General features: G+C 40.8%; 2 protein-coding genes across 3 annotated transcripts in view; both read right to left on the bottom strand.

Annotated features, from left to right (window-relative positions):
* Positions 1-629: 629 nt before the first annotated feature.
* On the bottom strand, positions 630-2,199 carry LOC137934997 (trihelix transcription factor ENAP1-like). The gene has a single exon (XM_068779612.1). The coding sequence runs from the start codon at positions 2,007-2,009 to the stop codon at positions 864-866; it is 1,146 nt and encodes a 381-aa protein (XP_068635713.1). The 5' UTR covers positions 2,010-2,199; the 3' UTR covers positions 630-863.
* Positions 2,200-4,020: 1,821 nt separating this feature from the next.
* The window catches only part of LOC137967124 (actin-related protein 4-like), a 31,928-nt gene continuing 21,176 nt past the window's right edge, over positions 4,021-14,772 (bottom strand). For both annotated transcript variants that reach the window (XM_068813572.1, XM_068813573.1), the window contains 7 exons: positions 14,643-14,709; positions 14,384-14,446; positions 14,236-14,298; positions 14,046-14,108; positions 6,533-6,597; positions 6,130-6,198; positions 4,021-4,441 (listed from right to left, as the gene is read on the bottom strand). In XM_068813572.1, the coding sequence (XP_068669673.1) occupies positions 4,396-4,441; positions 6,130-6,198; positions 6,533-6,597; positions 14,046-14,108; positions 14,236-14,298; positions 14,384-14,446; positions 14,643-14,709 (436 nt within the window). In that variant the 3' untranslated portion in view covers positions 4,021-4,395. The remainder of the gene's footprint in view (positions 4,442-6,129; positions 6,199-6,532; positions 6,598-14,045; positions 14,109-14,235; positions 14,299-14,383; positions 14,447-14,642; positions 14,710-14,772) is intronic.

Here is a 14,772-nt window from a genome sequence, read left to right as displayed (position 1 = left end):
GAAACCTAACAAGGATGCAGTCCTAGAGTCATCTTTGTGGACTCATTGGTTCATCCATATGGTTGGCATGCCATCAACAGAGCTGATAACTCAGCCAATGAAAGTTAATCTTAGGCTAGCAAATGTCCTTAATAAGAATAATAACAGGCACTATCTGCTTCAACTGATCTCAGATCAAGAATTCATGCAGTATACATATGGCATAATGCAGAAGCACATTTTAAAAGACATCAATGATTTAAAATTTGAAATCACCAAAAAGGTATAAAAGGATCCCACAGAACCTACGGATGCAACTACTTCACCTGATATCTTTGAAGGTTGGATGTAAATTTTGGAATAGCACAGCAAAGTCAGGCACCATCCCCCAGGTTCATTTTAGTTTCATAAAGTAGAACTTTCTCTGTTAATGTAGGCTGCTAAGAAAAATTGCAGGACACAAAAATTCCACAACAACTAGGTTACAACAGGAGAGAGCAAGGATAGAGAAACATAACAAGACAGAGAAAACCTTCCTGGTAACTTCCAAAATTGCAACCTTCAGAGGCGTTCAAATGGGATCTACTACCTCAGAGCTCACCAAATCGCCTAAAACCTAAAGAATTGAAATAGGACAGTTACAAGCCACATTTGCTCTACTTAGCATTCCATCAGGTATATTCATGATTCATTACAAAAAAGAGTTCTGCACATCCAATCCAGTCAGTAGAGGAAAGCTAAATTCCAAATAAGCAAAAAAGAATTAAAAAAAAAATGCAAAGGAGACAAAGCAAGCATCAGCTTACTTCACCACCTCTTACATTAGGATCCCTAAGCCAGAAAAAAGGAAAAAGAAACAAACTTTACAGAACCTTTCTAGGAGTCTAATTTCCAGGTGAAGGCATCCTCTTTGCTCTCTTTCTCCCGCCAAACTCTCTGGTAAAACTATCGACTATACGTTGCTGAGACTCAAGAATCATCTCCATCCGCTTCATCTCCATGTCCATCCTCATCCTTTCAATCTCCCTGGCCATCTCCATTTTCATCTGCTCCACTCTCATAAACCCTTCCCCAAGAAGTCTAATGGAGGAAACCATCTCAGCCATTGGATTACTTTTCCGCTTTTTGGGCAAGGTGTGCCTCCGGAGCATCATGGGATTAGAGTTAGATTTAGGTTTAAATGGACTGTTAGCCGGAATAGGGCTTCTGTTAACCTTGGGCATCCGAAAACGGACGCCGACTCCGTTGGACATGAGACGGTGGAGACTGCGGGTATTGGGTTTATCATCTTCCTCGGAGGAGGAAGGCGCACTGAGGTTGACATCGTCGGAATAGGAGCGGGAAGAGTGGATCCTATTTTTGGCGGGAACAGGGGGCGGAGGGCGAGCAACGGTGACGGCAAGCGCATTGCCAGCGCCAGGACCAACGGCACCGCCGGAACCACCGGTCTCCATGGCGTCCATCTTACGGAAATAGAGCCAGGCCGGAAGCGGGGCGCCGGCGAGAACCCGCTGGCGCTCGGTTCGGTATCGCTTGCGGAGCTTCTCGATCTTATGACGACACTGGACGGCGGTCTTGGAAGGAGGGGAGAAGTTGCAACGGCGGGCGACGGAATCGGCGACCTCCTGCCAGTGAGAGGCCTTGAGGTTGCCGCGGCGGAGGGAGTACCACTTCTCGCGGTAGGCATCAATGAGAGCTACGGTCTCGTCGTGGGTCCAACAGGGAGGGGGGAGACGGCGGGAGGAGGAAGGGGGAGGCGGGGGAGGAGGTTGCTGCAGTCGCTGTGACGGCTGCTGCAGTCGTTGTTCCTCCTGTGGCTTCTCCCGGTCTTCATCGTCATCCTCCTCATCATCCTCCAGCCCATCGTCTTTCCTATCTTGCGGCTCCTGCTGTTGCTGCTGCTTCTCCGGCTGGAGATCTTCATCCTCCTGCTGTCGCTGCTCTTCATCTTGCTGTTGGGGGAAAGGAGATTGGGGAGAAGAGGGGGAAGGGGAAAGGGAAGGGGAAAGGGAAGGGGAAGGGGAGGCCATGAAAGGAGGGAAGAGCGGCGTAGGTCAGAGTTAGAAAGGGGGAGGGGCAGGGGGAGGGGGAAGGGGAGGAGGAGTGAAGGGGGATGGTGGTGCATATTTTTTTTTAGTTTAGGTTTTGTCTTTATCGGAGTGAATGAAAATTAGGGGAGCCGCCGCTGGTGATAGGATTATCGGTGGCGCACGCGGCTTAAGCTGCGCACCCTCTCCAGCGAGGCCCAGGCGCCAGCGGTCGCTGACTGCCGCCTTGGGGGAGGCGGTGGGATGGCGCTCGGGGCGCTTTTTCTTTCATCAAAAGGAGACCGACTCCCTACCCCTTTTGAGCCGTTTCCTTTTTTTTTTTTTTTTTTTATTTTGTAATTTCGGTTCAACTCCAAATCATGCGAAACTGGACTCGGCCTCTTCCATGCAACCCGGTGGGTGGGTGACCCGGTGGGTGGGTTTTGCTCGTGTTAAAAACACAGGATAAGTCCATGCTCCACTAAATTTGAATTCAGTACCACTCCATTGAAAAGTTGGATATTTGCCTAGAGGTGTCAATTTCACTCCCTTTACTCATTTTTTATTATTTATTTAATATAACAAAATTGGGTAAAGGTTTTATTTGAGTGAATAACCAAAGATAAAAACATGATCCAAGTGTATTTTTTATAATATTCTTTTAAAAAATTATTTTACACTAGAATAACATTTTTTTTGCTTATGATAATGTATTTTTTATTATTTCAATAGTTTTATAAATGTTTATGTTATTTTTTTTTATTTTTTCCAATTTATTTACCCTGATTACCTGTTCTATTATTCAATAAATATTTAAATGAAGGGTATATAGAGATAGCACCATATATTAATATACCCAATATAAAATAATTTATTTTGTTCCATTTATATATTGTTTATACAACTACTTTGGACCCACAAAAAATCTGACCCAAATGTGTATCCCAATTGCTAAAGATAAGACTTCGTTAGAGTAACTCATTGGATACTAGGGTGAGTATGATCTGAAAAACCAATCCCCCACCCTTCTATATCTAGGTCAACCCACAATTCATATCAGTCTAGGGGTGGCACCAAACCAAACCAACAAGTAAACCATTCGAGCTCGGCTCAGTTTAGTTTTTATTTGAACTCGGCTAACCAAACCAACAAGTAAACCATTCGAGCTCGGCTCAATTTAGTTTTTACTTGAACTCGGCTCGAGTTCAAACTTAAAACAAAGTTCATTAATTATAACAAGCCAAACTCAAGATTTTCAAAGCTCGACTTATTAATTCGTGAGCCCACTCGTCAACATAGATTTTTTTACAAAAATACCCTTTACTCTAATTACTCTCGTCAATTCCCTCTTTAATTGGTACATAACTACTCTTATTTACATCAAACCTCAAAGATGATCAATCATTTAACTCTTTTGGATCCCTCAACATCCAATGTTGTTATATACTAATAAAATAAATACTATTAATTGAAATATTTGTTCTTTCGTTTAAATATATTAAACTGGTTATTATACATTAATATATACCATTACAAAATCTTGGACTCCTGTGTGATAACTTACAGTTCAATGGTACTAAGTTCATCAAAATATTCTCTTTATTTTTTTTATTTTTTTTTATTTTATAGTTTTAAATTTAGGTTAGAACTTGAACCCGACTTAAATTCAAACTCAAACCCGGTTAAAAAATTTAGGCTCAAACTCGATTTCTATTTTAGGGTCAAGGTTGAGCTCGAGTTTGAAATATTCAAATCAAATCAAACTCCAACATATACAGGTTCAAACTTGGCTCAACTCGATACCACCCCTACACATTACTTTGATAAATTTACTTAATATAAAGAAACATTACATGGGCAGTAGCTAAACGATAATCTTACTGGTAAATGGATTTGAGCAATTGTAAAAATTGAAATTTCATTAAGGGTCTTTTATGTTTCTATTATGAACACCGAATAGTTCAAAATTCTAACAAAACATTCAGTAGCTCTGGTGATTTTGTTACCCACAAAATAAAAAGGTACCTTCTTGTGATTTCACGGCCGCACCATACCGGCGAAGGCACATACGCACTCAGATTACAATATCACTGGACAGTCATAAACAGTCTTTTGCATTCAATGAGATAAGACCAACCTATCCTCCAGAAATTACTGTATAAATATCCTAAAGAAACCGAAAAGCTACATAAGGTTGCTCATAAGGTCAGAAGTGCCTCAGTAATTGAAATGCAAAAAGGTCCAGTGGTTAGACGCTAATATTGACTTACAATCATCTTGGAAAGGCATGCATAACCTTAGAGAATTTTACGGACTTTGATTGAGCCTTCTACAGGATGAAGAGATGATACAGTAAATACTGGCCTTCAGAATAAGGACTCAGGCCGCTTCAAGGGCATTTTCTTTGAATATACGAAGCCCCATGCTCCTCGAACCTGTGATTGTCAAGGTAAAAACCAATAGAAAGAAAACAATGATTTTTCATGAGCAGCTGAGACAAGTCAACTCCAGTGGAAAGATTGAAGGACAAACAAGAGAAGGGAACACTGCTCAGTATTTCATATATAATTTGCCACTGAAGCGTTCAGATGAGCAGTTTTAGTTCAGATAAATTGTCAGTTCGAGACTCTTAGGGTCTGTTTAGAACCCCATAGAAAAGAAAAAATAATAAGAATTTGACCGTTATTATTCTAAAAAATAGTTGGTGAAAAGGAGAATTTGATCATTATTTCATTTTCACTAACCATTTTTGGAAATAATAATGGTCAAATTCTTCTTTTCTTTTCTTTTCTTTTCTTTCTAGGGGTTTCGAACATACCCTTAAGTTAATTGAGGTCTCTAAATGGTGGTAAAAATGTTCAGGTAGCCAAGTTTCAGGCATTTTGAAAATTGTTCCGAACTATGGCTTCCTCGAACATGATAACTTAGGAGGCTTATCATGGTCTGCATAACAGAAATGTGTGATTCATTACGCAATAAAAAACTAGGGATTCCCGCTTAATTAATCTAGTCTATAAATCACACATTCCCGCTTAACTAAATTTAGAACTTTTGAGATTCCAAGGTCTTCCTCCATATTCCCAGTTTTCCATTCATGCCACTTTTTGCACACATCAAGTAACACTATATTCAACACAAATATTACTAATAAAGGGACTATGTCTGTTGTTGGAGATTAAAAAAATCCACCAGTCAATAGTTGTGCATGAGCTCCACATCTCAGAATAGTTGCATAGAAGTGTCAATCGTTGTGTATGGGAAAACAGTTACACAATAGTTCAGGTTAAAAAAATCCTATGCAAATTAGTTAGAAAGACCTCCTGATAGCCATTTTAGGAGGAACCAGCCCCACTGTAACTTTTTTATCTAGCAGTCTATAGTTGTAAATGCATTCCACATCTCAGACTAGTAGAAAGTCAGAGTCATGTGTGTGGAGAACAGTTACACAATAGTTAGGTTGAAAAACTCCTATGCTTATTAGTTAGAAAGACGATAGCCAATTTAGGAGGAACTAGTCCCATTGTAACCTCCTCAATATTCAAATTAATCCGTTTGTTTTAAGTGTCATTAGAATGTGAACTAAGAGCTTCTTAGAAATATAAAGAATTGCCGTATCCAAGAGTTATTTTTAGATCACATATGGATGGGGTTTTGTAACTCAGTTTCTGTTTAAAGCCTAAAGCAAGAAAAAACTTCTGCACAAATCCCTTAAGCCTTTTTTATTTGGAATTGTCATCTTGAGTCAACAATGACACAATAAAAGGTGAACTGATCCAGTGAAAAGAACACATGCAACTGAGCTTTTGAGGACAGATTTAGTCAGGAAAAGGACAAACACTCAACTGCATTTGTTCCAATCACAAGATTATCTTATCTGAGAAACTAGAAAAGAATACATAATAGAGAGGAAAAGGAATTGAAGGCCTTCCAATTCAGAAAATGAAGGGTGGGGTACCATGGCATGAAAAGAGACACCAACACATACGGATAGGAAAAGGAATTGAAGACCTTCCAGTTTAGCAATTGACGTCTGGGGTACCATGGCATGAAAAGTGACACACCAATGCACATTGGAAACTAAAAATTTATGATAAAATGAACGTGAGGGCTTCTTTGAACTTACTCTGCTTTGGAGAACCACATCTGCTGAAAGGAACCGAGTGAAGCCAGAATACTCCCTCCTATCCAAACACTGACAGCATACAATTGTCAGCAGACTAAAACAGGGCAGTAAATATGCATGAAAATTTAGTTTATACATTAATGTATTGTTGTTTCGGGATTTTCTCATCATTATACCACTTTTTTAAAGGGCTAACTATCTCTATGCCAAGGTATATTCACCCTCAGAATAATTTCATCGGTGCAACTTGTGAACCAAGTTTTATCCTGCAACTCTTTGTGACCTATTGTATAAGTGTAACAATAACCATTGACTCAACAAAATACATAGGCAGGATTACAGAAGGGAATGCAGGTGTATGTGACACTATATGAGAAGATGTATTAGTACACAAGGATCCTACCTGAATCGTCTTTCAGTTGCATTCCCACTTGCCAGTACCTTGACTCGAGCAGCTTGAGGAGCCTCCTGCACAACCAAGGACAAACGTTGAAAAGACACAAGGTGGTGTTCGTGCTCAAGTTGTCCAAAAATTTAGAAGCCATTTTCCATTATCAAAAAAAAAAAAAAAAAAAAAACGTCTATTCCCACTTCTGTATTCTTCTATATGGTTCCTTTTATTTCTAACCTATTTGAAAATGTTGTCCTTAGAAGCATACTAGTAAACAAGATGAACGGGTAACATTAGATAAAGCAGCCAATAAAATCATCAGGTAGTCTCAGGTTTACTGGCACGTCCATCCTTCTCTGCTTTTCTAGTTTAATGGGTCTGGACTTGGTTCTGCATCCCACTACCTGTACAGAATTTCTGATAAAAGTAAACTTGAGGGATTGATTAACTTTATTAATTAGTTACTTCGGTTGTTTATAAACAAGGTCAGATCACTAACAGAGTCCTCTGTAATCATTCGTAGTATACATAATGTACTTTCATTCCAATTTTGACGGGTACTTTAGTCCTTTCATTCTGATGTAGTTTAGTTATAATGACCATTTAAGGAAGAATTCATGTTCGTTTTACTGTCTTAAAGTTGCAGCTGTCATGGGTACCATCAATTTTTTAAACTGATCTATTATGACCAAGATATAATGATGTAGCTCAGCCAGCTGACCTCCAAAGATGCCCAAGCGTGCTATATGTGAACAGGAATGGCAAAAATGATTCCAACAACATGATGAGACAAAATCTCTAGTTAATTCATTCTTTGCCCAAGGATCTGAATTCCTTCACAACATCAAGTCCAATGAGGTATATAAAGCTCAAGATTAACAAAATTTCCAGGTCATAGAGATTATCTTGCCATGTCCAAAACCACGTCCACCACACCATGGAAAAAATGTTCTCCACTACTTAGCCAAGTGGCTCTCCCCTAGCCAAACTAAGTTTAAGACGATCAGTCTAGTGACACTTGGCATAACGCTTTCATGTAATTGTTAGGTTCATACCACTTATAACCACCAATGCAATAGTTACGATAATACCATTTGCCATAACCATCCCATGGGGTAGTTAGGATCATGCTACCTGCCTCTCAAAGCCACCAAACTCTCTTTGATGGGCCTAGACAACTCACATGCCCAGCCTGTCAAGCGACTCCTATCAAACTTAATACCCTGTCCAGTTTTCCATTTAATCAATCTGCTTGCAATGTTGACTATAAAAGGGTTACCTTATCCAGGTGGAAAGGTCATATTGTGCCCCCTTAGGAAATCACCATGGAAATATGGCAGATTAGCATGATTCTGTGGAGCACAAACCAGGGGTAAGGGCATCAGTTAGCCCAACTAACATAATATAAGCTTAAAGACCTAGCTTTCCGCATTCCACTAACTCTATAACTTTTAGCATATTAGCCAAGGACTTTTGAGATTGGCTCTATCGAGATCCTATCCAACCCATGCCTCCTGTCTGTGGAAGACTATCCACAATATTAAACCATGGTGTCCAGCATGAAATCGTTATGCATGGTAGAAGGAGACGTCATACCACATTTTGGCTCAACATTTAGACTGGCAACTCTCCCTTGCCGAGTCCCTGATGTGGTTTTCCAGCTGACTTTGATACTCCAGATATCTGCCCACCATCCTCTCTCCTTCATGAAGGTTGAATTAATTAGATTCTCAACCTTCTGTGAGGCTTACAGAATGAGGAGACCTTGAACATATGCAATATATTGACCATCCTTGACTACCTGTACTAGCAAGGGTTAGAATGACACAGTAGGACGAGAATTATCTCACTTTTTTCAAAGCTAACATCACAAAAAAAAAAAAAAAAAAAATCTAGAACTTAGGTCAAAGAAAGGGAGACCTCCCTTGGTCACCCTATTCTTCCTTCGTTGCACCCTCCCCTGCTGCCCGACTCCTTTATTCCTTATTCTGCTAATTAACTGTCCTCTAAGGGTCAGTTTTGCTGCTGCCAGGTGGATGGGTGCCACTTTCTCCTTTGTCTAACTGACTGTCCTTCCTTTTCTTTGCCTTACCCTTTCTGCTGTATACACGTAGGATGGGGGGTCCAACATGCCCCCCCGCCCCCCACCCGCAATTGAGTCGCACCTTCGAGGGAGCCATCTTGGAGTTGCCATGTGGTGAGGATGTTGGCTGGCTGGACAGAAAGTTCCAAGTCCTCTGTGAGACAGTGAGGGGTTGGCTGGAAGCAGGTTGGTGGGTTTAGTTGGCTGATGTGGAAGACAGGGTGGATGCGAGAGTAGGAGGAGATGTCAAGACGGTAGGCTACTTCACCTATCTTGTCTAGAATTTTGAAGGGGCCATAGAAGCGAGGGCTGAGTTTTTCATTAGGTGTGCAGGGTAGAGATAGGAGAAGGTAGGCTGTAGCTTGAGGTAGACCGAATCACCGATTTGAAATTAGAGGTCCCTTCTATTTGTGTCAGCTTGTGCCTTCATTCGGGCTTGAGCTCTTCTAGGATGGCATCACGGTCCTGCAGTTGACGGTCCACTTCATCTACCAAGGAGATACCGAGTACCAGAGTAGCAACGGTGGGTCCCTTCCGTAGAAAGGTTGGAAGGGGGTCGTACCAACTTCCTTGTGGAACATAGAGTTATACCAGAATTCAGCCCATGGGATCCGTTTGGGCCATCTCCGGGGGTGGTCAAGCAGCAGAGGTATGTGGTTAAACACTTGTTGACAACCTCAGTTTGACCGTCTATTTGAGGATGATATGCAGAGCCCATGTGGAATCCTAAATAGTAGAGAAGGGGGGACCCTAATCATCCTCTTCCAAAATTTAACATTAAGCGATTCTTTTTCAGCTCTCTCTTCTCCCAAGTTACCTCTTTCTTTTCTTGAAAATTCATAAAATGTCACAAATAGGATAAGATCTTACTACGACTATGTTAGAGCACTGATATTGTGTGAAACTGTAGGACTTACATAAAAAAGGGAATAAATTAAGAAAACCAAGAGAAAAGAGATATGGCCAAGTAAGAGCAGTCACAGAAAGAGACAGCTTCTAGTTAGGAGACAAGCTTGACCCTTAACCCCTTTTTGAATAAAATAAGTGAACTCACAAGAAATTGACTAAATTACACCTCTGTAACGTAAAAATTGTTGGAATTTGTAAGAATAAAAGATAATGGAGAAATTAGGGTTTACAAACCTTTCTCCCATATGTATAATTAAACAATTCCAAAATTACATCTATGTCCCTGAAACACATACAACCTAGGAATCTACTTTCTACAAGAAATAATTTTCCTAGAAAATAAACCTAATTAACTCAAACTAATATCTTCCAACAGTCCCCTGAAGCTGGAGCATATAACTCCAAATTGTTATAAAATTTATCTCACACTAACCATAAGCATGAAAAAGCAAATACAAACTTGTTCTTAAAAAATGTGGTCGCTTCAATCTTTACAGGAGTCCGGTTATGTGGCTCCTAGTCACTTCTATAAAGAAACAATGGAAGTGGCTAGACATGGCTAGAAGAAGCATTGACTATTCTTGGACTCGGGAGGATCCCAACGGTGGAGGACCTGCTGAATATGGCTTCCAGCAGCAGCTTCTGGTTTTGGCAGGACCCACTGCAACTAGCATGCTCAACTCTCCACCATTCCTCTCTCTAAGCATTGTTAAGGCCACAACAGCATGAGAACAAATTTCCTGGAAACTGATCAGGAATTCCATCAAACTCCTGGCTGCTTCCGGAGAAGCAGAATATGCAGACTTGACATCTCTTCTTCGGACAAATTAAGTGGGATAAAAATATACCAAACAAGATAAAATCGGAGTCACAAAAGCTGCCTGGACAACTCTGTACCAAAGAATCCAATAGAACTTGGATCAAACTCTCAAAACAAGGCCACACATGGTGAATCATCAGCAATGTTGCTACTCTGGATTTCATTAGTACTTTTGCAGGCTGTCTGGTAGCAAATTCAGGCATGCAAGTAGCTTTGGGATACGACATCAGCATGGTAGCCAGATCCGAAAAACATCACAAACTTTTCTACTGATTCTTATGTCCTACTTATGCTCCCATTGATTCTGCAGCGGTTTCTCATGAATTCTTCAACGTTGTTGAATTTTCTACCTGGTGTTAATTGGTGGTTTGTTTGAAGAGAAACGTGAGACTTTACAAGATTTGGAGATGTGTGCAGCTCCTAAGATGCTGACACAAAGGTGGCTACGAGCAATAGGAGAAATAGATAGAGAAAGGGGACGTTTTGGAAGGTTCTCAGTCCCGATTACAAGTGATTTCGATGTAATTCTAGGTCCCCAATTCAACGATTCTGTTCCATGAAATTTTGTTCCTCGGCAGTTCCAGGAGACATGTCCAGCAAACAACCCTTTGCAGGAAGATAGATATGTTGGGAGAGCTGCCAATCGAGGGGGTCGTGGCAGCAGAATGGCTGCTGCTTACCAACCCCGGGGAATGGGTGGTTGCAAGAAACAACAACACGGCAAGAAGAATTTCTAACTGAAAGTAACTACATGGAACTATTTTCAAGTTCCCATTTTTTTCATGAAAACATGACTCCAATGCCCTTTTTTTTTATTTTATAAAAGTGATAATTTATCAAAGACAAGCAAGAAAACAACAAAGTAAAAGGGACCTCCTGTTACAACAAGATATTGGAGGGAGGTCCTGCCCTTAGCAAGGCTATCAGCTAAGTAGTTAGCTGAACAGGGAACATGGAACCAGCTACAAGTCATGTTAGAGGCAAGGTCAGAAATGTGATGATAAACAGGCTAGTGCCGCCAAGAGTTGTTGAGGACAAGCATCGTTGAATAACAACATGGGAAACTCTTTCAACAAGGAACGGGCCATGAAGACAGTCACAAAATACGGCAAGGCCATGGTATGAAGCAAGGAGTTCTGCAACGGTGGAGTCGGAGTTCCCCATATGACCCACATAAGAGACCAGAATTGTGCCTGAAGAATCCTAGAAAGCACCTCTGAACCCAGCCAGCCCAGGGTTCCCCTTAGCGCTCCCATCAAAGTTTAGATTGATAAACCCATGGGGAGGAGGCGTCCAAGGGATACAAGCTGGAGGGCGAAGATTCCCAGTCATGTGGGGAGATGCAACACCAGTTCGTCCTCAGAGAGATGCTGCTAAGATTGCTGAAATCCTTCTAGAAGTGAAGCCAGGAAGATATGTGGCCAACAGTCAGTTCTGCAATCTCCTCGATGGATCTGAATTTCAAATTGAAGCGGTGGTTGTTTCTCTCTTGCCACAGCATCCATGGAATATGTCCCAGGCAAGCAGAGACCAGGATTTTTCCCAGCTTGGGAAGGAGAGGGTGCATGAAGGCCTGATAAACTCCAGATAGATGCTCGGGCATACAAAATTGAAGACCACTGTGTTGCATCATCCTGGACCAAACACCTCAAGAGCAGTGGCAATGCAGAATAAGAAGTTGCACAGTCTCATCAATCGGAAAACATAATGGGCAAAGACGATAGGGAGGAGTGTTTCCACATCGTCTAAGGTTTTCAATCATCAAGATGCGATTGTGGAGGGTGCACCAAAGGAAAAATTGAACTTTCGGAGGAGCAGAAATCTTCCAAGCAATGGCACTGGCGTGAGTTGGATTAGTGTCAAGCCTCACTGTGGTGTGCAAATATGTTGAAGAAACCGAGAAAGCCCCATTGGCATCAGGCGTCCATAGAATCTTGTCTACCTGGGTGGGTCAGATATCAATGTTGTGGAGGTTAGAGAGAAGTTGAAAAGCCTGCACAACCTCCGAGTCAGATAAACCACGCCTGAAGTTCCCAGCAACCAGGAGTGGACCAGAATTCAGCAACCGGCGCATGTTGCGCAAGACAAATGCAAACCAAGGAAGCAAAGAAGCTACCCAGCATCTTCTCGTTGCACCAGCAATCGAACCAGAAACTAATTGTCTCCCCATTTCCAGCAAGGAAGCTTACACCAGTACAGAAAGTGTTGAGCAGTGATAGAGGAAGCACCAAAGGGGGGAGAGATGTTGTCGTTCACCCCCGCAGGTCAGCCATCTTCCCGACATACGCAACTTTTTGGCAACCATCGGCCTCCAAATTGCACTAGGAGCATGATTAAACCGCCAGAACTACTTCAAAAGACAGGCAATGTTCGTTTCTTTGGTAAACCAAAAGGCTGAGCCCACCAGAGCTATTGGGGTGACAGACCTCAGCCCGGCTAACCAAGTGGTACTTGAAGGCGTCGTTGGACCCTATCCACAGGAATCGCTTCCAGATACGATCAATTTGATTGCAGACAGCCATAGGACAGCGAAGGAAAAAAAAGTTGGGATATCGTCAATAGCCGCCCGAAGAAGAGTGAGTCTCCCAGCCAATAAGAGAAGACATCCCCGCAAGGTCGCTAATCTGCGTTCCAATTTTTCAATGACAGGGGTCCATAGTTGCTTGAGAGGCCCAATGAAGAGAGGAAGACCAAGGTGACAAGCAGGAAGGGAACTGCCAACACCATTTCAGAAGCAAAACATAATAGGAAGCAACAACATACACAGCGACAATTGAAATAACGAAAAGAATAGAAAACAACGATGGACAGATGAGAGGCAAACACGGAGAGACTCATATCATGTAAAAGACAAAAACAAAAAAAACAAAAAAAAGCAGAGGAAAAACATAACCTTTTGTGAAGGAAGGTTACATCCTCTCCACAAGTTGACAGGTCAACTCAATGACCCTTAACCCGCTCTAATACTATGTTGGAGTTTGCAGAAGGAAAAGTCATGGCATAGATTAATGTTTACAGACCCTTCTCCCATGTTTATAATTAAAACAATTCCAAAAATATATCTATTTCCTTGAAAGCCATAAAACCTAGAAATCTACTTTCTACGAGAAATGACTTCCCTAGGAAATAAATGAAGACTTAATTATTAACTGAAACTAATATCTACGCACAAAAACAATATTAAAACTGATAAAATAGAAACATAACAGAGACATACAACACTAACATCCTAAGAGAGAGAGAGAACTAGATTTACCACGATTAACCAAAGATAAAATGACAAAAATGGCCTTTTGGGTTACATTTCCAGTGACAATATTCGAGATGAATTTGGAATGGTTTGTCTCAATGACTTTGTGAATCATAGTAGTATATCTCCCTCAAATGAGACAAAAAGTTATTTGTCACTGAGGAGAAAATAAGAAATTTGACATGCACCTGATATATTTTTCCTCTCAGGTATATTTTTCGAATCCGCTCATAATTTCTCCAAACAGGTTAAGAACTACGTTATCGTGGACCTACTTGAAGAAGCAAAACAACAAGTTCAGTGGGTGCCAAAAAAATCAAACAAAAAGAAACCTGTCAACTCTCCACTAATCCCAGCAATTGCACACTTAGTTCTAATTTAAAACTCCAGTGTTCAAGTTAATCACAGTATAATTTTTTAATTCAGTTAAACAAAGTTTTAATGTCCTTTCTAAATGTTTTACCTCAATTAAGTCTTTCTCAAGACGCTCTTTTAACTGCTGCATTGACGCTGTGCCACCAGCAAGCTGTTTTAAAGAAAACATGCAGCCATCAAACTCACATTTAAATGATTCTTAATATCAAATTGAATGCTGTATTATAAGCCATGAAAAAAAAAACAATATGACCATACAACAACTTCAAAAATACTACCAATATACTACTGAAAAGTTCCCTCCGAATATCTGCATCACACTTGTTTATGCTCTCAATAACCTGTCAATAAAAATGCAAAGACCAGATAGGATCAGCAATGCATTAATGAAGAAACCTTGCCAAAGCAGTAGTATAATAACTTTACCATTTGTGGAAGCCCACGGAGAGGAAGAGAAGAGTCAATAGCATTCTCTATTCCAGGAATTGTCTAACATTTTGTGCTCAAACGAATCACGTTAGATAAGTTCAAACCAGAGAAAAGAATTAAAACACAAAAAACTACTAAGGAATATCAAAGTATGCACGTGAAACTGCTGTGCAAGTGTGTTAGATGGCGAAGCCAGAACATTCTCAGGCACAAACATTGTTTGAAACAAAACCTTCGAGCCTTTGAGTCTGCTCACCTGGACTAAGGATGGGTTAAACAGAATATCAGGAATTTTGAACCTATCAGCCCCAATTTCTATTGTCCTGCATATAAATTAAAAGGTAAACTTTATGAAGTTCAACAAAAAGATATTTTAGAAAGAAATA

The sequence above is a fragment of the Aristolochia californica genome, unplaced genomic scaffold, assembly GCF_029961685.1.
Source record: "Aristolochia californica isolate CCGP_79_NKW_82.1479 unplaced genomic scaffold, dmAriCali1.0.hap1 SCAF_6, whole genome shotgun sequence".
In the NCBI taxonomy this organism is placed as follows: domain Eukaryota; kingdom Viridiplantae; phylum Streptophyta; class Magnoliopsida; order Piperales; family Aristolochiaceae; genus Aristolochia; species Aristolochia californica.
This window is presented reverse-complemented; position numbering and strand designations above follow the sequence as displayed.

What these genes read in the sequence shown, in the direction of transcription:
- LOC137934997 (XM_068779612.1), bottom strand. Translation starts at nt 2,009, where the DNA reads ATGGCCTCCCCTTCCCCTTCCCTTTCCCCTTCCCTTTCCCCTTCCCCC.